General features: G+C 47.1%; 1 protein-coding gene across 1 annotated transcript; it reads left to right on the forward strand.

Moving 5' to 3' along the window:
- The first annotated feature begins 3,079 nt into the window (after window positions 1–3,079).
- On the forward strand, window positions 3,080–27,092 carry INTS5 (integrator complex subunit 5). The gene is made up of 8 exons (XM_068110666.2): window positions 3,080–3,154; window positions 4,120–4,209; window positions 8,257–8,569; window positions 8,696–8,956; window positions 20,834–21,180; window positions 21,755–21,931; window positions 24,229–24,727; window positions 25,426–27,092. Exons 1-8 carry the CDS (start codon window positions 3,108–3,110, stop codon window positions 26,584–26,586), a joined length of 2,895 nt encoding a protein of 964 aa, XP_067966767.1. The 5' UTR covers window positions 3,080–3,107; the 3' UTR covers window positions 26,587–27,092.
- The last annotated feature ends 292 nt before the right edge of the window (window positions 27,093–27,384 follow it).

Raw genomic sequence — 27,384 nt, forward strand, 5'->3', positions numbered from 1 at the left:
GAGTATGTTTTTGTGCGTCACGACGCACATCGGGGGCCACTCCGGCCGCCGTACGACGGGCCCTTCCGGGTGCTGCGACGGGACGACAAGTCGTTCGTCATCGACATCGGCGGCAGGTCGGACCGGATTGCGGTGGACCGCCTCAAGCCGGCGCACGTGGACGTCGACCACCCACCACGGGTGGCCCTTCCGCCGCGGCGAGGCCGCCCCCCGTCCACGGTGCCCCCCACTCGACCGCCCACCACCACACCGGACCCCCTCCCACGACCCGCCAGGGGTCGCTTCGGCTGGGTCATCAGGACCCCCCTCAAATTGACCCTGCAAGTCGATTCTGGGGGGACGTGTATAGCGGCTACCGCTGGGTTTTCACAATCGCCTTGCACCTATCAAGGACGCGGAGCGATCACCATGCCGGGCTCGTCCAGGACGCCTGGGCAGGCCCGCGCTCAACTTGCCAGGCCTCGGGCAGGACGCCCGGGCATGCCCGGGCATGCCCGGGCAGGCTCGCCCTCACCTTGCCAGGACGCTGGGCCACGCCCCCTCTCGCCTTTCCTGGGCAAACGCTCCGGGATAATAGGTATATATATTGCTGCCCGATAAACGGGCTTTTCAAAGTGCCTGAGTGTTTGGTTTGATTAAAGCAACTCGGATGAATTCCAGCTTTTTGTCGCGTCCATTCTTCCGATCGACGTGGGAGCCCCAGCTCCTTCAAGGTTAAATAAATCCTGTCTGCAGGTATGCTTATTCTGATGTGTTGAAAGAACGGAAAAAATCATTACATAATGGATGATCTTACTGCTGGACACAGAGAAAGACAGTTTGATTAAAAAAACAGATACATTGATTACACTTCACACAATGGGAACAGGTTCGATATGCCGCGCTTGATGGAAACAAAATGGCTTCTAATTGCAAGTTGTTGCTACTTACAGAATATATGAACTCTTGGTGTAGGGAGGAATGGGGTGGACAAGATGGATACAGAAGGAAACTCTGGAGGAGAAACTGGAAATTTTTAAAGAGGAGGGATTTGGGTGGGGTTAATAAGTGTCAGAAAGATCAGGGTTTTGGATTGGGGATGATCTGAGATGGTGGTGAATAGCTGCCTTGAAGACCTGGAGGGAAGACTGAGATGGAAGTGGATGTGGAAGTTGATTCCACAGGTGGGGAAAAGAGGAACAAAGGAGTGGAGGTGAGCAGTGATCCTGGATTTAGGTAGTTTCACCAAAAGGAGATTGATGGTGGAGCGTGTGAGCCCTGCAGAAACTTGGGGGGGGAGGGGAAGGGGACAAAGCACAGCGAGAGCAGAGGGTGCAAGACCAGAGTTGACACGGAAGAAGACAGAGAGACCACCGAGCTGTCTGCGATTGCGAAGTGATAGACCCATAGACTCAGCTTCATTACAGGAGATTCCAAGGATAGAGAAGGACTTGGTTTCCACGGCTTCAAGCAGAGCAAGGTGTGAGGCAAGGGAGCCAGCCCAAAGGGGATGATTTTTTGTTATTGAAGTAGATGCGGGGGACGTGGTTGCCAGACAATCCTTTCGGTGATAGATAGTGGGAGCGTGAGATATATCAGGATCCAAAGGTATTTTCAAAGTGTTTGACCAATTTATGATGTTGTCAAGGTCTGAAGATAGAGGAGAGGCTGCTGAATGTTTGTCAGAAGGATGAGGAATGTCACGGCATAGGGTGGAGTCATCATAAATAGATAACTAGAATGGCACTCGGTAGAGCGCATACCTCCACCAGGCTGAAAGTTTTACGTTTTGTATCCCACTGATAGTCCGGATCTGGATTCGGACCTGAAATAAAATGTAATCACTTGTTCTTGTCACCGAACCGACTAATCCACCAAATTTCGTCCAAATCCATCCATAACTTCAGAGATGTCTTTTTTTTTTTTTTGAGATATCGTGCTCACAGACAAACAGACAGGTGTGAAAACATAACCTCTGTCCACCTTTGGTGGTTTTCAGAGAGATTATTGATGAAGATCAGGAATAGGACTACCTTGGGGCACTCTTGCCTTGACCGGGAGAGGAGATGAAAGTATTCCGTTGAGTGCCACACGTTGGCTACATGAGTAGAGGAAGTCAGTATGCCATGAGTGGAGTTGGCCCTGGATGCCATAGGCAGAGAGTTTGGATTGAAAGGCTGGGTGCCAGACTGTATCAAAAACCCAAGATTTGTCCAGAGAGACGGTCCTGATCTCATGTATAACATTGAGCCTCCATCCATTGTTAGGTGAGTAGAAGCAGCATGTACAAGGTGGAGTGTCCTGGTCTGAATCCATATTGATGATGTGAGATTCGGTTGTTGCAGAAAAGGAATGACTTCATGTCAAATGTGATGATGACCTTGCTGATGATTGGAAGTAAGCTGATCGAGCTGTAGTTGAGGGGATCCGTTTTTTCACCATTTTCATTGATGTCGGCGATTTCCAAGCAGATGGAAGATGACCGAGCACAAATAACAGGATAGAGAGAGGATGTGCAAGAGCAGCAGAGAAGGTTTTTTTTAGGGCACTTGAGCATTTATTGGAGTACCCACCCCGGCACGATAGCATTGCCTGCATGGAGACCGCCATATTGTTAAGCGGTGCCGAGTGCACCGTTCCGTTGAAGTGTTTGCTTGAGCATTTTTAATTAAAGAAGCCGCTTGTCAAGCGGTCTCAAGCTTCTTGCTAACGGAACACACCACTGATGTTTGGAAAATGTACGGAATCCCAGATTTTGATGGTAGCAATTCTGTAGCCCACTGCTGTTGAAGGTACTTCACTTGCTGGAATAATCTCCAACAGAAATCCCTATGCAGCCATACCATTTAAATACATTTCACCTTCCTTACACAGCTTGCATTAAAACAGTTTTTTCTGAAAAGGAATTTCTCAGGATTTTTACGGTTGTTCAGTGTTTGATGCCCATGGTGTTGTTGATCGCGCAAGTAAACTCGATTGGATGATACGTGTTCCTGTTTCGTGTGCTTGCTACAAAAACATATATCCTTATTCTTCTTCTTCAACAAAATAAGGAATTGTTAAAAGAAGAAATCGCTAAAAGACCGATTATTTTGGGTTATAGTGGAAACGCGCGTTACAAACTTATAATGGCGACAGGCGGAGATATGTTTCTTGTTTGTGCTAATATTCCCAGGTGTGACCGCTATTGGTGTACCTGTTTACTTCACTTTATTGTTGGGAGTGTTGTTGCGAAGGGTTTGCACAAATGGTAATGTAATGTGAGGAGAACTTCGCACGATGTTTGATGGACGTTCCTTGGTCATGACTTCCCGAATCGGGAACCAACAACCAAGTGAAGTTGGCGCTCGGCTGAACTCATTCGGGGGAATGAATGATTCCTTGAAGGAGGTTGTGTTAACGTCACAGGAATTTAGTGAAGCCTCACATAGAGCATCGTGTGCAGGCTTGGTGACTGCATCTCTAGAAGGATCGAGCTATCGTAGGGTTCAGCGTAGAGCGACGACATTGATTCCTGGGCGAGCTGCACTCAGCCTGGAGGAGACGGGCTTTTAGTTTTATACATCAGCAAGGAAGCCGTTACGGGATGTTTGGAGAGAGACGAAGTGATTGTGGAACCGGTTTTCTCTTTCTGCAGAATGGGTAGTGAGAGGAGTAGGGAGGGTAAAGAAGAGGATGGTTCTCTCGGTAGTGTTAGGTAGAGGTCTTGCACTCGGAGTAATAAATTAAATAACTTCCCTGGAAAGTGACAGCAGAATCGGTAAAAAGGGTTAAATTTGAGTTATATTGCCATTGGTGAAGCTTTGGGGATAGAGGGGTTCGTGTATCGTGGCAGGAGTGGTAGGTACTTGGGAATATGGATTGCTGATTGAATGGTTACCTGTGTCGTGATTGCGATGTCTGTAAGGTTGATTTGGTCAGAAGGTGAATTAATGTATTGTATTGTCTGTGTTTATTCTTTCACCACCCTGCAAACCTCCCTCTCTCCACCTCTTCCTCCACGATAAGCAGATGGGATGAATGTGGTGTTGATGTAACACAGCCTTGTTGGGCCAAATGGCCTCCTGTGTTCAAGTTCCTGGTACAAGTCCGTAGCTCCTGGTCGGAGACTGATCAGTGATCATCCTTTTGCTTGTTTAGTCCACAGGAACTGCAGAAGGAAGTCTCGGCGTTCTTGAGTGGTACACACAGCGGGACGGGAGCCAAACTGAACATTAGGGAGCATGCGAGGTGGGCATACATTGAGTAGAAGTAGAGATACGATATGGCGGAATCTGTGTGTTACGTGGAGGGTTGAGGAAGTCAACGTGAGGACGGGAGGAGGAGGGTGGTCGAGGTTAAGATGGGAGGAGGAGGGAGGGAGGGGGAGTGGGAGGAAAGGGGGAGGTGGGCGAGGGTACGACGGGACGGAGAGGGTGGGCGAGGGTTGGACGGGTAGGCCGGGTGGGCGAGGGTTGGACGGGTAGGCCGGGTGGGCGAGGGTTGGACGGGTGGGCGAGGGTTGGACGGGTAGGCCGGGTGGGCGAGGATATGACGGGAGGGAGAGGATGGGCGAGTTTAATACGGGAGGGGGAGGGTGGGCGAGGATAGGACGGGTGGGCTAGGGTAGGACAGGTGGGCAAGGATAGGACGCGAGGGAGAGGATGGGCAAGGGTATGATGAGAGAGAGAGGGTGGGTGACGGAAGGGGTAGGATGGGTGAGGATAGGACGGGACAGAGAGGGTAGGACGGGAGAGGGAGGGTAGGAAGAGAGGGAGAGGGTAGGAAGGGAGGGAGGGAGAGGATAGGAAGGGAGGGAGAGGGTAGGAAGGGAGGGAGAGGGTAGGAAGGGAGGGAGAGGGTAGGAAGGGAGGGAGAGGGTAGGAAGGGAGGGAGAGGGTAGGAAGGGAGGGAGAGGGTAGGAAGGGAGGGAGAGGGTAGGAAGGGAGGGAGAGGGTAGGAAGGGAGGGAGAGGGTAGGAAGGGAGGGAGAGGGTAGGAAGGGAGGGAGAGGGTAGGACGGGGGGGGGGGGGGGGGGAGGAAAGGACGAGAAGGGATGGGAGGGGGAGGGTAGGACGGGAGGGAGAGGGTGGACGAGTTTAATACGGGAGGGGGAGGGTGGGCTAGGGTAGGACAGGTGGGCGAGGATAGGACGGGAGGGGTAGGATGGGTGAGGATAGAACGGGTGGGGAAGGGAAAGGGGAGGAGGGGAGGCGGAGGGTGGGTCGAGGGTAGGACGTGAGGGGAGGATAGGAAGGGGGGTTTGGAGTGAAGGACGGGGTGGGGTGGAAGGATACGATGAGAGGGTGAGGTGAGGAGGGGGGGGGGGGGGGGTGTAAACCATGGAATACTACTGCCAGAGTTTGGCGAACTTACCAATAGGCGCCATGTTGTTACTCAACTGTTTACGTGCGGTGTCGCGTTAATTATGTACTATTGGAACGTACCTTTGAGACATTTAGACCATTTCAGACCCTTTACATTAGACTTTAAACCCTCATACCCCTTCGACACTTTAGACCTCATAAACCTTTACAAACCTTTGACTTTAGACACTTCTGACATTCAGACCCTTAAAACCCTAGACTTCTTAGCGCTTTAATTTTAGACCCTCAAGACCCTTTGCTATGAGCGTTTCTTGCATCTCAGCTTGGCGTTACTGAGACAAATCATCAGCTAACTCGTCACATTCATTTTGTCACGTTTCATGGTTTCTTTAGTAGTAATTTTGCTTTCATGCATGTAGTGTATGATCCACTCGTGACTCTGTGTGGTCCCATATATGTGTAATAATATGTAATGTTGCATGGCGTGCATGTTGACGCATACAGATTATTTTATTATTTTGATCACAACTTGTATTACATTCAAAACGAACAAATTTCCCATTATACAATCATATTATAACATTGGATGTCACGTGGTACAACTCCTGATTCTACTTCTACTTCTACAAATATCCAAATGCACTCGTATGCCGATGACTCAACGTTGCATTCCTCCATATTTTTCCCATCTGCCCCATCTTCCCTCAATCGATCTGCATCTCGTTTTATCACAGCCACCTCTTTAAATTTGTATTTGGACAAGATTTCCCAGTGGGGCAAATGTAATGAGGTTAAATTTAATGCTTCTAAAACTAAATTTCTTCCCATCTCTCTCTCTAAAACTCATCTCAACTCTCCAATCTCCTTTGAAAGCTCCACAATTACACCATGTGATACAATACAATAAACCTACTAGGTATTACCCTAACTTCAAACTTATCCTGGAATCCACATATTACACAAATAGCTAAATCTGCCTCGAAGAAACTGGGAGTCCTGTTCAGATGTCGAAGATTCTTCTCCTCTCAACAGTTGCTTCAACTATATAAAGGATTGATTCATCCTTGTATAGAGTACTGCTCTCATATGTGGGGAGGTTCTAGTTCCACATACTTACTGGACAGAATTGAATTAAAAGTAATTCGACTTATCAACTGTCCCAATCTGACCTCAAAACTTGACCCGCTCAAATTACGTCGCAAAGTTGGCTCTTTCTCTTTTCTACAGATATTACTTCGGTTTTTGCTCCCAAGAACTTGCTGCCTGTATACCTCCGCCATTGGCGAGACCACGGAATACTCGACAAGCCACTACATCACATGATTATTGTGTGGCCATTGGCAACTCAAGGGTGGGCTGTTATGATGTTTGTTTCTTCCCCTCCACTGCCAAACTCTGGAACTCTTTACCTTCACATGTCTTTCCAAACACTTATGATCTTCCCCTTTTCAAAAAGCAGATTCTCTGCTTTCTCAAAAACCCTTAGATTATTCTCTCCTTCTTTACCTTTCTATCAATGCAGCTCTTTTATTTAGGCCTGGCTTCGATGAGGACGACATAGTCTATGCCTGGCGTCTTCTACATAAAAAAAAAACAAAAAAAAACTTGGCGTGTAATCGTTCACTTCTTCACAAAATTAGCAGACTGCTTGGGTGGGAAGAGAAGTTAAAACAAATAAGAAGTAAATACTTTAAATTGCAAATTGATCCGCACTGAGAGAAAGGGAATCTGTAAAAGGGAATCCCTCTCTCACCGCAGATCATTTACCATTCAAGTTATTTACTTCTTTTTTGTCCTGATTCTACTTTTACAATGTTTTAACAGCAACAGAATTATCCTCATCACAGCACACTGAAACGAGTTGGTTGTTGGCTCTCCATTCCACCCCATAAACTTTTACTTTTCCATATTTTCATCCTTTCTTGATCACGACGATAAAGATGCATCTTCCTTTTTCTGTCTGATCGATTGGAACTGCCCCATGCTGAACAGCTCGGCAATCGGCATCTTTTACACCCCAAAACTCACTCAAGTATGAAAATTGATAATGATGACAAGATGAAAATATGATTAAGAGTCAACACATATGCACACAATTTAGCTCTTCGCTCAGCGAAGATGAATAACAAGATGGCTCCTTGCGGTCATATGATCACATATCCTCCAATCACAATTGTTTTCGCTCAATGTTCGCCAAACTCTAGTATTCTATGGCTCTGGGGTGGGGGAGGAAATGACGGAACGGTGTGGGAGGATAGGACGAAAGGGGGAGGGGGGATAGGACGGGTGGGGAAGGAGGGATAGGATGGGTGGGGAAGGAAAGGATGGGTGGGGAAGGAAAGGACGGGTGGGGAAGGAAAGGACGGGTGGGGAAGGAAAGGACGGGTGGGGAAGGAAAGGACGGGTGGGGAAGGAAAGGACGGGTGGGGAAGGAAAGGACGGGTGGGGAAGGAAAGGACGGGTGGGGAAGGAAAGGACGGGTGGGGAAGGAAAGGACGGGTGGGGAAGGAAAGGACGGGTGGGGAAGGAAAGGACGGGTGGGGAAGGAAAGGACGGGTGGGGAAGGAAAGGACGGGTGGGGAAGGAAAGGAAGGGTGTGGGAGGAAAGGATGGAAGGGTGTGGGAGGAAAGGACGGAAGGGTGTGGGAGGAAATGAAGAAAGGGGGATAGGGGATAGGACGGGTGGGGAAGGAAAGGAAAGGAAAGGACGGGAGGGGGAGGAATGGAAGGGAGGGGTGTGGGAGGAAAAGGGAGAGGAAAGGTTATGTTCAAAGCAGGGAAGGGGAGGGGATGAAAAAAAAAATCTCATATTTTAGTGCATAATAAGCTAATAAATAGATGGCTTGATTATTTGCAACAAAGTTAATACAGTACTGTATTCTGTGTTTGTTTTTTTTGGTTTTTTTTGACATTCTAATCAGAACATGATGGTGAAACTGAGATCGTGTGTTAAAACACCACTGGTGTATAGGTGTGCACTGTTACTACTTCAATACCTTCCTGCTGCACGCCACGCGGTACTCGAGCACCTGTGTGGCATATTTGATGAGTACGTGGGCTGTCATGTGGTGGAGCTAGGTGAAGGTCCAGGCACGCTGTGCACGAGTCTGGATGACGTGCTGCAGCAAGCACATGACACTCTTTCCACATTTGTGCGGACCAACGCTCATGCATGGGCACCTCTCGTTTCTTCCTGGTCCGTGGAATTGATGGGCCGACTCAGCAGCAAATATGCTGGACGTCCCGGCGTCCCTCCCGCCACGAGTCTCAACGAACTCATGCAGGTGGTGTATCTTGTGTGTTTCCAAGACCCCGGTCGAAGGGCCAACTTTCCCTCCTTGGTGCAGTTGTCCTGCCTGTGTTTGAGCGGTTCATCCAGCATAGCTGTTGCATGTGTTTTCCTTTTCCAGGTTTGGATGGGATGTAGGGCAACAAGGCAGCTCCTCGAGCTCTACGTTCAGTGCTTGGCAGCTCTCGGTGGGAGTTCTTTAGACGCATGTGTGGGGGCGCTTCTGGACACCTCCGTGCTGCATTCCCCACATGTTGACTGGGTGGTTGCCCACATTGGCTCCTCGTTCCCGGACACGATCATCAGCCGTGTACTCGCTTGCGGACTCAAAGATTTCTGCCAATATGGTGAAAGCATTGCCAGACAAGACCCGTTGTACTTGGTGAGGTATTTCTTCACGTGCTGCTTTAAACTGCATTCTCATCAATGTATTCGGTTCTACTCTATTACATATCCACATTGAAGCTACCTGTATACCACCTTTCACCCTATCGACACATTATCTATTGAATGTTGGGCGTATTATGCCCCCTCACCACATTTGTACTAACTTCGCCTGAACCACACTATTCGCTGGTTAGGTTCTATTGCGGAGCAGATCCATAAGCATATTGGTACTTGGACACAACATGACTTGGGCTTGTGGAGCGTGTCAGTGCAATTATATTGGCAGTACATGCTGTCCTACATTTTGTACAAAACAAATATTTTTTCTGCATCGAAAATGTTATACACAAGGAACTTTGGTGCAGGAGGGCATTTGTCCCGTCATGCCTACGCTGCACCAACCTCAGTATCCATCACCATCTACACACAAGATACCTTAAAGTCTTGCCAATATCCCCATCCCACTCTTTATCAAATGCATCCATCCAGATACCTATCTAATTCTAATTTAAACCCATCTACTCCTACCATGGACTGTAAGAAGAACAACCAAATAAGTGCTTGACTAAATCAAACCACTGTATATATTAGAAGCGCTGATGCCAAAACAGAAACGGTCATGCTTTGAACACATCATGTGTGCAGAAAACAAAAGTCTGGAGAAATCAACCATGCTGGGTATGAATGAGGGAAGAAGAGGCATCAACTGTGCATGATGGGTCTCCACATAGTTAAAGACCCTTAGAAGGTTTCAGGGCCTTAACTATGTGGAGACCCATCATGCACTGAGACCGACATAGGAGAAACTCGGCAAACTCAAAAAACGCAAAAAATGTCCGTATGAACCAACATCATCGTCCACTTTATCCTGAGGCTTTGAACTCTGCTGTATATACGCACTTGAACCTGCATGGACACAACTTTGATAACAGTCAAGTAGTCATCTTGAGACAGAAAGAGTGGGTTGCTGGAGGTGGAAAGGAATCCATTTAGGAAAGAGTTGAATCGCCATCTTTCAACAAAGGGGCGGTTTGTGATTTCATCTGTCACGTTCGTGTGACGAGGCTATAACATCTCTCCCACGCTGTCTGCAACTATCACGTGATGCCCGGATTGGTCTACAGACCAACTCACCCGATCAATGGTTGGGGTCACATGGTGATTCTCAAGCTTCTTCATTTCAACATCTACTGTGACCAAGGTGAGTGGATTCTCGCCGAAACGTTAGCTCTACCGACTCGTAAGACAAGCTGTTTTCAATTATAAACTTTTACTGTTTCAATTCAACTGGATGAATAAAAACAACCAGCATCGATTTATCAAGAGTATTTTTCTCCAGAAACATTATTTAGCAGCCACTTGGAGTCATTTGCCGAAATAGCTAGAAAATGAGTGAACGTCAGGAGGCGAGTTGCCCCCTTTCTCGACCGACATGGAATACCCAGAGTCTACAAAGCACATGTTTGCAGCACGATGGAATATGCACCTCTCTACCGAATGGCAGCATTGGATACCCACCTGAGAACCTTGGACGATTTACACGAGAAGGCAATGAAACTGATCAAGTCGAATGCCGTTGGTAAAGTAGACCCTCTGTTTCACCGCAGAACAATGGCTGGTCTGGGTTTGCTGTTCAGAATGGACACTGGGAAAGTGCCAGAATTCCTGCGCTCACTTATGCCACAGAGAGCAGCACAATCGAAGAGTACTAGAAGGGCTCGTGCACTCGGAGCGCATGCTCTGGAGCCAGTGAGCGGCAGGAACCAGAATGGAAAATTGAGTCCACACCTCTGTGACAGGGCATTATTTCCAGGTATCACTCTTGTCTGAAACAGCATACCTGAGGGCATTGTCTGTGGAAGTAGAGACACAGTCATTTTGTGGGAGGACGTGTATACATTAGATGCAGCGATGATGATAACATTTATAAATACTGAAATCAAAATGGACTGGAATTGATATCAGTTTTGTTTTACTTTTTAAAATTTGCATATACAGTAGTTTGATCAGCTTTCATCTGTTTCCAGCCTTGTCTCTTATGTATATACAGTGCCTTCAGAAAGTATTCACACCCCTGGATGTTTTCCCCTTTTTGTTGTTGCAGCCTGAATTTAAAATGTCTCTGCTGTATATACGCATATAACAACAACATAACAACAACATGCATTTTAAGGCCATTTTCCCTGCTGGAGCTGGGGTTAGCCTTGCGGTCCCCATGACAATCTTCTCCATTTTTCCCTATTTTCTGCATCTCTCCTTGTTAACCCCCTTGCCCGCATTTCTTCTTCCACCATCTTTAGCCAAGTCTTTCTCGGTCTTCCTCGTCCTCTACTTCCTTCTACATTCATTTCCATCACTCGTCTCAACCAGTCACTTTCATCCTTCCTCAACACATGACCAAACCATCTCAACCTGTTCCTCTTCACAGCATCAATCACAGGCTCTTTTCCCATAATCTTTTGCAATTCATCATTTGTCTTCCTCTCTCTCAACGATACTCCGCACATCCACTGAACCATTCGCATTTCCACCCTTTCCAGCCTTCGTTGCTGCTCTACGTTCATTACCCATGTCTCGCCCCGATAAATCAAAACACTTCTCACACATGCAGCATGCAGCTTTCCCTTCAGCTTCAACGACACTCCCCTCCTTGTCAGCACGCCACTCAGTTCCCGAAACTTCTTCCATGCACATCTCACTCGAGCAACCGTTGCCGAGTCTGATCCACCTTCTCCATTCAGCATGTCTCCGAGGTAGCAAAATGTTTTCACACCTTCCAGCTTCACGCCGTCTCCAAGATCCAACTCAACATTTCCTCCATCTGCAGCTCCCTCTGTGCACACCTTACATTTGAATGTAGCTGCCACACTGGTTAATGACCCTCGCAGACCACTACATTTTTGATGAACCCACTCAGCACACATTGTACATTGAATGAAGTTCACTCCGACACCCTTCCTGCACACAGCACATGGCCACTTCCCAGTTCTTTCCACCTCACCACATGCTTTACCACTGGCCATCACCTTCGTCTTTCCGATATTCACCTTCAGACCTTTTGTCCATACATTCCTTCCACTTGTTCATCTTTTCCTTCAGTCCATCCATACTTTCCGCAATCAACACCAGATCATCTGCATACAACAACTCCCTCGGTAAACCCTCCTTTACGTTCTGAGCCAGCAACTCCTTCACAGCTACAAATAGTAGTGGACTTAATACCGACCCCTGATGCACTCCCACCTTCACCTCAAACTCACCACTGTTCCCGTCCTTCGTCCTCACAGCTGTGCTCTTTTGTACATTGCCATCACTACTCTGATCAACCATTCCTCCACTCCTAACTTCCTCAATGCCCATGTCAATACTTTGCGTGGAACCCTATCGAATGCTTTCTCCAGATCAACAAACCCAAGAAACAACTTCTTCCTCTTCTCCATGTACTTCTCCTGCAACTGCCTCACAATAAAGAGCATGTCTGTCGTTCCTCTTCCTGGCATAAATCCAAACTGCATTTCGTCGATCTTCACCTTCTTCCTTATCCTCTTCTCCAACACCCTCTCCAATACCTTCATTCCATGCTCCAATAACTTTATCGCTCGGTACGAGCCACAATCCAGAGGGTCACCTTTCCCCTTGTATAGAGGGACGAGGGTACTCAGTTCACAATTCACTGGAATGCGGCCTTCTTTCACCACCAGATTACAGATCTCTGTTATTCTCTTCACACCCCAACTTCCTGCTGCCTTCAACATATCTCCCACAACTCCCGGTGGCCCTCCCGCTTTTCTACTCTTTATTGCTTTTATCGCTTCCTCAACTTCCTTCTCAGTTATCTTCTCTGCCGGTCCTAAAACTGGGTTACTCTCTATGTTGCCATCCCATTCATTCTCTGTATTCAACAGCATTTCTATATATCTTCTCCATCTTCCTTTAACATTTCCAAACAGGAAATTAGAGCTGTCTCCCTTGACATATCACGTGCCTTCGATACGGTCTAGCACCCCGCTCTGCTCACCAAACTCTCCTCTTTTGGTATCCGTGGAAATCTCCACGCATGGCTGGCGGACTTCCTCTCTAGTCGTAGTCAACGTGTGGCCCTGAATGGGTTTCTCTCATCTCCTCTTCCTGTTCAGGCTGGAGTTCCCCAAGGCAGTGTTCTGGGCCCTGTGCTTTTTCTGGTCTTCATCAATGATCTCTCTGACTCTCTTGAAAATCCCCTCTATCTCTTTGCTGATGACTCTACTCTCTGTCGCTCCATTCTTCATCCCTCAGATCGGCAGTCTGCAGCCTCCTCACTCTCTGCAGACCTGGACAAAATCACAGACTGGGCAAACAAGTGGAACATGTCTTTCAATCCTGACAAATCTCACACTCTGACGATGTCTCTCCGAAAAGACCGACTGGACAACCCTCCCATCCACTTTCTGAATAATCCTCTCCCAGAAGTTCTGTCACTCAAGCTTTTGGGTCTCACTATCTGCCATGATCTTTCCTGGGAAAACCACACTTCAAATCTGGCCTCCAAAGCCAGTCGCCGACTGGGCATCCTCCGTCGTGCGAAGTCCTTCCTTGGCACACCTGAGCTCCTCACCACATACAAGGCTTTCATCCCAAGCTCAATGGAATACTGCTCTCCCCTCTGGGCTGGTGCTCCTGCCTCACACCTAGCTCGTCTTCACGCTGTTGAAACAAAAGCATTCAGAATCATTGGAATCTCCCACGATGAAGCTATCTCCAAGGGCCTCTCACTCACTCACCGCAGGCAGGTTGGTGGTCTTTCCGTCTTTTACCGATTCCTCTCTGGCCTTGCCCCCCCAGCTCTCTCTGGGCTCTGTCCGGCAAATACTCCTACAGGTCGCACAAGATCTGCCTGCAACCCTCTTATGGTTAAACTGCCAAAATCAAGAGTCTCTGCTCACCTTCACTCCTTCATTCCCCTTTTCTCCCGCCTCTGGAACAAACTCCCTCACTCTCTTCAATCCCACTCCACCCTCCAGGTCTTTAAAACAGCTGTTCACCACCATCTCTTATCTTCCCCCATCCAAAACCTTGATATTTTCTACCCCCGCTAATTTCACCCCAATTCCACTTTTTTGAAATACCAACTTCTGTCCTGGAAGTCCTTGGTGTCCTTGTGTTTTATACTTCTCCCACCCCCCCCCCCTTCCCATGCCTCCTCCCTCCCACACATCTCCCTGCTCTCAAATGTTGTGTTTGTGTGCTTCCCCTTCTCTCCCCATCTTGTCTTCCGCTCCCTCTTTTTATATATTTTGTTTGTCTGGTTGATTTGTTTGTGAAGTAAATGTTAGCTCTTTCACGAGCCTCGATTCAGGATACAAAAAATTCCATCTGGGTCCACAACGATTTGTCCCACTTCATCCTTCAAGCAACTCACCCCCATCACATCACACCTCTCTTTCGCTATCTGCTTTGCAATCCTGAATACCGCTCTCTGACCCTCTTCCGAATCCAAGCGTTCTCCGAACATTTTTCTACATGCCTCCTGCGCCTTTGCTACCTCTTTCTTTGCAGCCTTCTTGGCTGCTTTATAACTTTCATGCTCTGCTTTTTCTGCTCCCGTACCCTTCGCCTTCTGCCACTCCTTGAACTTCTTCCTCTTCTTGTCAATCCTCTTTCCAACTTCATCATCCCACCACCGTGTTTCCGAGTGCCTCGGTGGTCCTTTTGTCCATCCACATACCTCACCAAGGGCTCCCAACAGACTAATCTTACATTGACATCCACCCACTTTCAAGCTCAACCACATCATCCTCTGCCCTACTCAGCCTCTCTTTTAATGCCTCCCTTATTGTCACCTCTTTCAACCTCCACACCTTCATTCTCGGTTGGTACTTCACCCGCCGAGCTCTCCTCGCACCTTTCTCCCTTATGTCGCAGACAACCAAGTGGTGCTGTAAAACAGCCTCCTCCCCCGGATCACCTTTGTGTCTGGGAGGTGCCCCCTATCTCGCCTACGCACCATCAGGTAGTCAACGGTTGTCGTCGACCCACCTGACGTGTATGTAACAAGCTTATTATCCTCTTTCTGGAACTGAGTATTACAAATCAACAAATCAGCTCCATCAGCAAACTCCAAAATCCTTTCACCTTCTCCATTTCTCACACCATATCCGTAACCCCCATGAACTCCCTCAAAACCGTCCATACTCCTTCCCACATGTCCATTTAGGTCTCCTCCTACCACAACAACTTCCTCAACTTTCATGTTTTCCATCAGCTTCTCCGTCGCACACCAGAACTTGTCCTTCTCTTCATCGCTCCGACCAACCTCCGATGACGTTCACCAAGAGCTTTCCAATCATCATTTTCACCATTATCAACCTATCACTCACTCTAGTCACACTCACCACACTGTCTACAAACTCCTCAGAAAACAGGACACCAACACCATTCACGCCCTCCGGGCACCCTTGCCACACAAACTTGTATTTCTGTCTCTGCCTACCCTTCAGCATTCTCACACCACTTCCCTTCCATCTCGTCTCTTGCACACAACATATGTCCACTCTTCTTCTAACCAATACTTCCACCACTTCTCCTGATCTCCCTGTCATTGTCCCTACATTCCATGTCCCAAACCTCAGAAACCTATCTCCACTTCGGGCTGTATACGCATATAAGAAATAATGAATTAATCACAGATCTATACAGAGTACCTCATAAATAACAAAGTGAAAACATGTTTTTATAAATTTTTACAAATGTATTTAAAAAAAATTAAATACAGAAATATGTAATTTACATAAGTATTCAGCCCCCTGAGTCAATACTTTGTAGAAGCATCTTCGAGTCTTCTTGGGTATGTCTGTATCAGCTTTGCACATCTGGATTTGGGGAGTTTCTCCCATTTCCCCTTGCACATTTGCTCAAGCTCTGTCAAGTTGGTTTGGGAGGGTGGAGGGGAGCGTCGGTGAACAGCCGTTTTCATGTCTTTCCACAGATTCTCAATGGGATTCAAGTCTGTTCACTTTCTCATTCTTGTTCTGAAGATTCACTTTTTCTCTTGATTCACTTTCTTGTTCTTGTTCTGAAGTAATTCCAGTGTTGCATTGGCTGTATGCTTAGGGTCATTATTCTGTTGGACCATAAATCCTCACTGCAATCTATAAGGTCTTTTGCACTCTGAAGCAGGTTCTCCTCAAGGATTTTCCTGTATTTGGCTCCATTCATTGTTCCCTCTATCCTTAAAGTCTCCCTGTCCCTGCTGCTGAAAAGCATCTCCATAGCATGATGCTGCCACCACCATGCTTCATGGTAGGGTTAAGTTTTCGTCTCGTTATACCACAGAATCTTTTGCCTAATGTTCTGAGTCTTTCAGGTGCCTTTTTGTCACGTGCCTTTTTCTCAGGAGTTCCTTCTGTTTGGCCACTCTCCCATAAAGCCTAGATTGGTGAAGTGCTGCAGAAACTGTTATTCTTCCAGCAGGTTCTCCCATCTCAGCCAAAGAACTCTGTAGATCTGTCAGAGTGGTCATTGGGTTATTGGTCACCTCACTGAACAAGGTCCTTCTTGCCTGGTTGCTCAGTTTGGTCTGATAGCCAGCTCTAGGACGAGTCTGGGTAGTTCCATATTCTTTCCATTTCCTAATGATGGAGCTCACTGTGCTCTTAGGAACCGTCAACACTCTAGAAATTGTTTTATACCCTTCCACAGATCTATGCCTCCTCACAATTCTATCTCTGAGTTCTACGCACAGTTCCTTTGACTTCATGGTAGAGTTTCTGCTGTGACATGCACTGTCAACTGTGGGACCTTGTATAGAAGGTCTGTACCCAGCTCTGTTCCTTCTCCCCCTCAATCCTCCTCCTCGGTGATTTCAATATCCACATGGACTCCACTGACTCCACAATAACCACTGACTTCACTGATTTACTCACCTGCTTTAACCTCACTCAACATGTCAACTTTCCTACCCATAACCGTGGGCACATTCTGGACCTTGTCTGCTCTACTGGATTAATTTTGCACCATCTCTCTGGCTCTGACCTCACCCTCTCTGACCACTTAGCCATCACTATGACCATCAACATCCCCACCCCAGCACCAAGGCATTATCGCATTATCAACTTCCGTAAGCTTAACTCTCTTTCACCGACCTCATTCTCATCCACCCTCTCTGAAAAAATGTCCACTTCTCCCTTCGTTGACCTCCACACCCCTTCTGACTTCACTGACTACTACAACCACACTCTCTCCTTCTGCCTCGACCAGCTTGCGCCTATAAAAACCAAAACAGTTTTTCACCCATTCTGCTCCCTGGTTTACCCCTGAACTCCGCCTGATGAAAACTCGTGCTCGCCAACTTGAAAGACTCAACAATAAAACAGGTCTCACAATTCACTCCCAAGCCTACAAGGACCACCTGCAGCACTACAAAGATGCCCTCTCCCGTGCCCGCTCTGCCTACTACTCTCAAATTATCCACTCTGGCTCCGGAAACCCAAAAGCACTCTTCTCTACAATAAACAAACTTCTCAGCCCCCTGGACACCCCCACCCAGTCATTCACAGTAGACAACTGCATCTCCTTCCTTTCATTCTTCCAAAGCAAAATTGACAACATCTACAACAGCTTAACCACCACCGCACCTGCTCCCCCTCAAACCACCTGCCCCCCCTTATCCTGCCAACCCCTGTCTCAGTTCTCCCCAGTCTCCCCAGTCTCCCCTACTGACCTCTCTGAACTCCTCATAGGAATGAAAACTGCCACCTGCACTCTGGACCCCATCCCCTCCAGCTTTGTCAAGGCCTCCCTTCCTGCTCTCTCTCCACTTATCACTGCAACAATAAACTCCTCCCTGTCTACAGGCATCGTCCCACCATCCCTCAAAATTGCTGCTGTTACCCCCATTCTGAAAAAACCTGGACTCAACCCTGACACCCTAAATAACTTCAGACCCATCTCCAACCTACCCTTTCTGTCAAAAGTTTTGGAACACGCTGTAGCCACTCAACTCAAACATCACCTCTCTGCCAATAACCTGTATGAAACATTCCAATCCGGATTCCGCTCCAACCACAGTACTGAAACTGCTCTCCTCAAAATCACCAACGACCTTCTCCTCTCCTCTGACGCCGGCAACCTCAACATTCTCATCCTCCTCAACCTCAGCGCCGCCTTTGACACCATCAATCACACCATCCTCCTCACCCGACTTGAAACCACCTTTAACATTATCAGCACTGCCCTCTCTTGGATCAAATCTTACCTCTCTGACAGACGCCAGTTCATCTCCATCAATAACTGCAAATCCCCTACTGCTCCCCTCCCCCAAGGTGTCCCCCAAGGTTCAGTTCTCGGCCCCCTCCTCTTCATCCTGTACCTGTCCCCCCTTGGTCACTTAATCCGCCGGCATGGTCTCCAATTCCACTGCTTTGCCGATGACATCCAGCTTTTCATCTCCACCAAGTCCATCTCCACCGCCACCCACTCTATCCTGACAAACTGCATCACTGAAATAAAATCATGGCTTCAAATCAACTTCCTCAAACTTAACTATGATAAATCTGAAATAATCATCATTGGCCCAAAAACGCTCACCAAATCCACCCATAACTTTGCCCTCAACATCGACGGTTTCCCAGTATCCACCTCCCCTCACATCCGGAATCTTGGCATCATCTTTGACCAAACCCTCTCCTTCGACAAATACACTAAACAAATCACAAAGACAGCCTTCTTTCACCTGAAAAACATCGCCCGTTTCCGTCCATCCCTCTCCTCCACGGCTGCAGAAACCCTCATCCACGCCTTCATCACCTCCCGTCTGGACTACTGCAACAGCCTCCTCTATGGTTCACCCTCAATAATCATCAATAAACTCCAATACATTCAGAACTCCGCTGCCCGTCTACTCACCCATTCCCGGATCCGTGACAACATCACCCCCGTCCTTTATAAGCTTCACTGGCTCCCCATCCCCCAGAGAATCCAGTACAAAATCCTCCTCTTGACCTACAAAGCCCTCCATAACCTGGCCCCATCCTACCTGACTGACGTCGTCTCCAGACACACTCCCACCCGCAACCTCCGCTCTGCTGGCGCCAACCCCCCCCCCCCCCCATGCAGACCAAATTCAGATCCTGGGGGGACAGGGCCTTCTCCATCGCTGCTCCCACCCTCTGGAACTCACTACCTCACACCATCAGAGACTCCTCCTCACTCACCACATTCAAAACATCACTCAAGACCCACCTGTTCAACACTGCATTCAACATTTAACCCACAGCATTTAACCCCTGACTATCTCTTCTCCTACTCCTTCCTTTTGCTTTGATTATTTACCTATTTAATTTTGTCCTTTTGCACTTGTTGTTTGTACTCTGTCAAAGCGTCTTTGAGCTTCTTGAAAAGCGCTATATAAAATAAATTTATTATTATTATTATTATTATTAGAAAGGTGTGTTTTTTTCCAAGTCATGTCCAATCAATTGAATTGGCCACAGGTGGACTCCAATCAAGTTGTGGAGACATTTTGAAGGAAATTGGATGCACCTGTGCTTGGTATGGTTGGATGGAAGCACAAGCACTAAATTGAATGGAAGCACAAAGGTGCTTCGAAACAGCCCTTGTCGAGATGGGGATAAATGTTTCGGATTGGTTTGTTTTGTGATTGTGTGGGGGTCAAAGGTCCATTGGTTGCCACATAAAGGTTTGGGCTTGCTATGCCTCCATACCAATCAAGGCAATAATTGCCAAAATGATACCTTACCACAGGCTTTACATAATCCAGCAGACAGATCCAGCAGACAGGTGCTTTTCTTCAGATTCGATCGGTGTCAAAAGTCAAACTCAGAAACAAAATTGAGGTTTCTGCCTGAAAATTGAGGCCTGCCAAGCATTTGTATTTCAACCAATTTAGATAAGATTTTACACAAAAAATATCATTCCACAGCCCCTTCAGCCTAAACCAAGTAAATATTGGTCTGTCGTCTTCTTTTAGATAATACAGGGGTCACAGTGGATCGAGGAGGGAAGGGGTGGGGGGTGGGTGGTGGGGGGGGGGGGGGGGGGGAGACATGCCATTGACTTGTGATTGTGTGCAATTCTAGTGTATATGTATTTTATAATTATGTTTCTGCACATGTTCCATATGATGCGATTGTTTTATTCGTATAATAAACCTAAATAGACTGTGAACCTCTTGTTTAATTACCTACGCCACTGAAGGTGGATGGAGGTTATGTTTTTTTCACCGCTGTCTGTCTCTCTGTTTTTCTGTCTGTTTGTTTGTCTGTGAACAGGATATCTCAAACAATTGTGGATGGATTTTGACAAAACTTGGTGAACAGGTTGGGAGTCTGACAAGGAAGAACTGATTAAATTTTGGTGAAGACCCAGATCAGATAATTTTAAGAGTGATTTTTCACCATTGAGAAATATGGACAAAAACGATATATAACATGATGGTTCAAAAAGTTGAGGAATGATTATGACAAAACTTGGTGGATCAGTTGCTTGGGCGACGAGGACGAGTCAATTTGATATTGGTTCAGGTCCGGGTCCAAATCTGGGCTATTAGTGGGATACAAAACGTAAACTGTTCAGCCTGGCGGAGGTATGCACTCTACCAAGTAGAGGTATTTGTATGATGTGCTGTGATGCGCCAATCTGTTAGTACAACATGCGCATGTGCAGTTGAGGAATGGTGTGGTCTGAAATGCATCAGTACATGGAAACGCTTGTGTGGGTTGCCTGCTCTTCTCGCGTTGCAGTTTGCATGTCACAAAACCTACTACTCGTGTAGTCTGCACTGTTGGTTGTACTTTTACAATGTTTAGCACATTATGCTTGGCTTTCCAATCCATGTCGTACATACTTTTGTTGCTTACACTTGCTTGCTTCGCAGGACAAACGAGGGGCCAAGATTGGCTCTGTGGTGGGAATCTTGGGTCACCTGGCTGCTCACCACTCGGAGACCATCCGTCAGGAGCTGCTGCGTCTCTTCCACGACAGTCTGAATCCCGGCAGGGAGTCCCATCTGCAGGTGGCCACGGCCCCCTTCCTGCTGCAGCTGGCTTCGCTTTCTCCGCCACTGCTGTCTGCTGTGTCTGGCGAGCTCATGGAAGCACTGACTCCTCCGGTGTTGCAGCGCTTGCAGCGTCAGCTCTCAGGCCTTCCACGCGATGAGCAAGAAAACATGTTGGGCCTGGCTGTCCATCTGCTGTGCCAGATGGGTGGTGCCAGTTCATACAGGTAGCGCATACCGGGCTCACAAGCATTTTGATTATAATGTGGCTAAATCAAATTATTGATTGAGTATTGAGGTTATGTTTTCACCCCTGTCTGTGTGTGAACAAGATATCTCAAAAGTTGTGGACGGCTTTGGACAAAACTTGGTGGAAAGTTGGGTGTGTGACAAGGAAGAATTTATTCAATTTTGATGAAGATCCAAATCTGATCCGATCCGGAACCGATAATTTTTTAAAAGTCATTCTTCACCATTGAGTGATGGGGCCATAATGATATATAGCATGATATTTCATGAAGTTGTGGACGAATTGTAACAAATCTAGGTGGATGAGTTGGTTGGTTGGGTGACGAGAACAAGCCGATTCGATTTTGGTTCAGGTCCGGATCCAGATCCAGCCGATCAGTGGGATACAAAATGTAAACTGTTCAGCCTGGCGGAGGTATACCCTCTATACAGAGTGCCGTTCAAGTTGATTGAGTCTTGATGTGTTCATTGTGCCGATTATTACATGAAGGTTGAACATTCTGCTTGGGAAGAGACCCATTTGTCACATTCCCATTTTATCTTTCCTTTCAGGATGCTGCAGTTCTTGGTATCTGCTGCATCACCAGTATCGGTTATCTCGAGTGGTCTGCACGACTCCATCACCCATCCCCGTCACTTGCCCACCGCTGTGCGGGACACCTGTCAAAAGATCCTACAGCTGCTTTTGTTGAACCTGAATAAACTTGTGTACAACCGTGGGAACTCCACGTGAGTTCAGATGCTTAAGGGTTTGATCAACAACAACACAACATGCATTTTAAGGCCATGTTCCCTGCTAGAGCGGGGGTTAGCCTTGCGGTCCCCATGACAATCTTCTCCATTTTGCCCTATTTTCTGCATCTCTCCTTGTTAACCCCCTTGCCCGCATTTCTTCTTCCACCATCTTTAGCCAAGTCTTTCTCGGTCTTCCCCGTCCTCTACTTCCTTCTACATTAACTTCCATCACTCTTCTCAACCAGTCACTTTCATCCTTCCTCAATACATGACCAAACCATCTCAACCTGTTCCTCTTCACAGCATCAATCACAGGCAATATTCCCATCATCTTTCGCAATTCATCATTTGTCTTGCTCTCTCTCAACGATACTCCGCACATCCATCGAACCATTCGCATTTCCACCCTTTCCAGCCTTCGTTGCTGCTCTACGTTCATTACCCATGTCTCGCTCCCATAAATCATAACACTTCTCACACATGCAGCATACACCTTTCCCTTCAGCTTCAGCGACACTCTCCTCTTCATCAGCACGCCACTCAGTTCCCGAAACTTCTTCCATGCACATCTCACTCGAGCAACCGTTGCCGAGTCTGATCCACCTTCTCCATTCAGCATGTCTCCGAGGTAGCAAAATGTTTTCACACCTTCCAGCTTCACGCCGTCTCCAAGATCCAACTCAACATTTCCTCCATCTGCAGCTCCCTCTGTGCACACCTTACATTTGAATGTAGCTGCCACACTGGTTAATGACCCTCTCAGACCACTACATTTTTGATGAACCCACTCAGCACACTCACTCAGCACTCAGCAGCACTCAGCACTCAGCAGCTTAAGGGTTTGATCACAGGATGGTATTGTTTGCAAGCGCCTCACTTGCTCATACACTCGCTCCCATGCCTGGTGACATTACGAGTCCCATGTAACATAAAATGGAAGTCTCTTTGATTGTAGAGTGTGTGTGATAAAAAAAAACTTTGTCCCATTCTGATGCCACGCACCTGGCTAATGCAGAACAGTTAGATCGTATGCTGGTGCGTTCAGTTCCAACTATTTAGGCAAGTGTCAAAATCTTAAAACCACCTCACTCCCTTCTAAAAAACACTTCCCAATCTGTGTGCTTTATAATCCCTTCTTCTTCTTCTTTTTCTTTTTCTTCTTCTTATTAAATTATATTCCACTTTCCTTAGTTTTCCTCCAAAACCACTATTTTCTTTCCCAGGTCCTTCTCCTTTCACTTCTCATTTTCTCAATTAACCACTTCTCTCCCTTCTTCCCTAAGCATGTTTACAGAAAGGAGATATAGACATATTGCAATACAAGGGAAACGATAAGCAAATAACAGGGTTCGCACTGATCCTCAAACAAGGATGAACGTTGTGATTTTTCCACTTTGAATGTGTACTCAAAAAGCCACCATTTTGGCTGCTTTTAACTTCTAAAACAATTAAATATGAATATTGAAATGTTTCTGATATCGTGACTAAAATGTAGGTCAGATTGAAAAATGTGGCAAAGATCAATACATGTAACTATAGCTTATTGGTTGCCTCAGTTGTAAATGCCACGCACATTTCCTCACAACTCGAGTACGTGAGGCTGTAGGCCGAGTTGGCGTTACTGAGCTGTTGACACCCTGCGGACACTTTCTGCCATATAGCTCTTGTCTGACACGTTGTGTCGGTGGTTCTGCATGCACTTTTTACATGCAACAACCTAGACTCCTATGATTTGCTCATCTTATGTTCCCCTAGCAGCTCCCACCTGTTTCAAACACCTCTTTTATTGTTCGGTTCAGCCGTCATGGACGAGTGGTGAGGGAGATAGACTATAAATTGGAATAGCACAGGTTTGAATCCTTACTCTAATATTCTACCCACTTGTATATTTTATTTGGGTTGGTCAGCTTGATGTCTGCCTCGACTGCAGCATGAAATGCCATGCTGTAGTTATTGTGCCAGTACCATATGAATAGTTTACAGAAGGATGCAAGGCTTTTGCATGCCTCTCCGCACGACTAAATATGCGCTTCCATTTTGTTTTAATTTCGTTCCATTTCCTAGTTTAATTCAATTGGCCTTAAAAATGGTGGTGTTGCAAGTTGGGTTTGTCATTTGTTTTTAATCCAACATTCGTAACTATCGGTCGTTAATATAAATAGACATGCAATGCCTCGGTCTTGCACTAGTTGAAAGGTAAATTGGTCAAGTGACGACGCTGCTAAAGAACATATGCACCGACTTTGAATAAGGCTCCAATTAATTTGCCATTATATTTTGTCCTGTTGCAGACTTCCAGACTATTCTGTGCGTGAAATCCCCTTCCTGGAAGGACTAAGGCCTAGAGCCACCGATATCTGCCAGGAGATGTTACAGCAGCAGGAGCAGCTCCGCCGCCAATGGCTGCAACCGCTGCTGTCCCTTCTGGCCACGCATGGTGGGTCTGGCCTTGCCGTCGAGACGGTGTGCCACTCCCTTTGCATTGCCGATGGTTCCGACCAATTGAGCACGGCCGTAAGTATATATGCTGAACTTGCGGCCTCCCTGGGACCGCTCCTGCCTGGTACCGTCCGCCTCGCCGTGTCGCGCATGCTTTGTGATGGAGCGCCCGGCGCACTGTCTGCGGATCACATGGCGCAGTTCCTTTTTAACTTGGCTTGTCTGCTTCGCTGGGAGAAGGGCGAAGGAGGGGAGACGGCGTTGCCTGTTCCCCTTAGCGGCTACATCACAGAAGCCATGTGCTCCCACTTGCAGGCATTGAGCGGCTTTCTACTCCACACAAACCCTCAGGTAAAAACAAAAAGCCCTTCAAATGAGAACATGTAAGGAGGATTAGTACATTCGACAAACCCTGACGATACCAGTCAAATGCATGCATCGGGTCACATGCCTGAATTAAGAAACAACTTGTTGCCCCGTGTTTTTGCCAAACGGAGGAGCACAATGAAATGATGCTCATGGGGTTAATGCAAGGTGAGTCACAGCCAGGTATCCCGAGAAGATCTCTGACACCTTTATTCCATTCCTCAAGCCAAAAATAGGATCCGAACAAAGCATTTCCTCCGATGGTAAACCCCACCGATGAGGTGGAGTGCAAGGGTTGGTATTTTGGTTCGTTGTTCTCGCTAAGTTTTTCCTTCTAACATCCATTGGGGCGCTCACCTTGCAGAAATCTGTGCAACCGTGTTTGGAATGATCGATCTGTTTTGGGGAGGTTGAGTTGGGAAAGGCCAATGCGGTACTTTATAAATCTTTACTTAAAAACACCTGACTTATTCAGAGATAATCTTACAAATATGATGTTATTTATTGGTGGTGAATGCGATTTGTACATACAGAAATTCACATTTAAAGTGTGGGGGCTAAGGGGGAATTTTCTTCAGATTGTGGATGAAGTATTTGTCTAGAGGTCATAAGAGCCACGCAGCATGTCACCAACTCGTGCTCTTTTAACATCCCTCCCTTCTCTCCACCCCCACCAACACCAGGTGGTAGAAGCAACTGTGGACATTTTGTCTATTCTGCCATTCCGTCCCGCATCGCTCTCAATACCAGATCTCTTCAGCATTGTCCGTGCTGCAGTTGCTCTCCTCTTCTCGCTCCTCCACCACGAGCAATTGGCATCGCTTGGGAGGTGTGCTCGGTTGCTTTCGAACATCAGCCTACTGTGTCCGCGTGCACTCAAGGAGGTCTTGGCTCAGTTGATAACGGGGGCTTTGCAACCGTCCAACGCTGTTTTATTTGGAGGTGTCTCTCCCTCAAGCTCAGAAATGGAGGCTCAGCCGGACAGAGCATTACTGCTAGAGCTGAACCGTAAGCACGGTTCGGCCGCAAGTTTCAGCACAGGGCCTTGGGCTGTCTTTCATGCTGGAATAATCGGTCGAGGACCAAAGCCTCAACTGCCACCGGGGCCCTCCGTCTTGCATTTCCAGGACGAGTCCCAATGGCTCCTCACCCTTTTGGTGACTTGTTGCACTGCTAGTGGGTCTTGGACCGAGGCAGTTGGTGGATCTTTACCTCATTTAATGGTCGAAATCAACCCAGAGGCGGCTCGCACGGTGGCAGTCATATTGGTGGAAACTGTTTGTCCAGACGTGACGAGCAGCGAGCTAGCTTGGCCATCTGAGGAACAAGCACGTCACACGGTTAATCGAGACTTGCGCATCCGTCAGCAGTTTGAGCAGCAGCCTTTGCTGTTCCGTCTGCTCTCTCTGGCTGCTGAAGGGCGTCCAGCACTCTGTTACTGCTCTGTGCTTCTCCGAGGCCTTTTGGCTACACTCCTCACACATTGGGAGGGCTGTCCCGATGGTGCTGTGTCTGCTTATGCCGGTTGGCCATTGTGGGCATCCCAGGAACTTGTGGCATGCATGGGAGAAGGGCAGCTGCTGCCACCTGCACTCGGTCGCATGCATGAGTTATTTAGACTGCTTGTGCCCGTGGAGCTGCATCTTTTGCTGCTTACGGTGTGGAGATACGTGCAGGAGAATGCACCGCTGCCCCAAAAGTTCTCCTTCAATCAAAGCACCGGACGCTTCTGCCGGGACTTTGGACGTGATACAGACCCGGCGAGGTATCTGGCTGTGGTGCACAGTGTTGTGCACAAAAACATTGACAAGCTCGGTGATCTGCACATCCGCCTGCATGTCTAAGATGTGCGGAGAGTCGACGTACCACAGGAGCCACAATTGACGGTCTACCTGAAAAACTTCTATCTGTTTTTTTGCCAATCTTCTCATTTGTCACATCAAACAAAAAATCAAACAAAATAATAATTTAAAAAAATGAAACAACAAACCAAATTTCTACCAATACTTAAGACAAAGACGATGGACAAATCATCACAGATTTCAATTTGGTCATAACAATTATGGAGGGCTTAGATTGGGAATACTTGCAGGCTTCCCAGTTTTGAACGTTCACTCTGGTCTCGTATGCAGCTGAAGTGAGTTAACAGGACTCTGACCGAACATTAACCCATGATGACTAATGAAAAACCTGACGTTGCGGAGCTAGAACTACGGACGGGTTAATTCTCCCAGAGTTGGGGTAGTTTAGTACGACTTGGAGTACAACACCCTGTCATTGGAAGCTGGTTTTGTATTCTACAAAAAAAGGTGTTTGTATTTATTTTATTTTATTAAATTATTTTTTGCAATACTTGTATCATCTAATGTTTTGTTGTGGAGAACGGAGGGTTTTGATTTGACATTCTTGTTTTTGTGTACCCATTGGTTTATACCACGGGACTTGACCGAAAGGCTTTCGGGGCTTTCACGTATCGAATCGCAAGTACCTGTTCGGTTCAGTACGGTATCGGATTTCACTGTGGAATTGCCATGGTGATGACCTTACTATGTAAAAAGTGGCATTTTTATGATTGAAAGTTTTGTTTCTTTTTCGTCCTATTATGTTTTATTCTACTTCAGTTTTTATTTTTCTTACATGAT

Source organism: Myxine glutinosa, chromosome 3, assembly GCF_964187855.1.
Source record: "Myxine glutinosa chromosome 3, kmMyxGlut1.1, whole genome shotgun sequence".
Taxonomy (NCBI): domain Eukaryota; kingdom Metazoa; phylum Chordata; class Myxini; order Myxiniformes; family Myxinidae; genus Myxine; species Myxine glutinosa.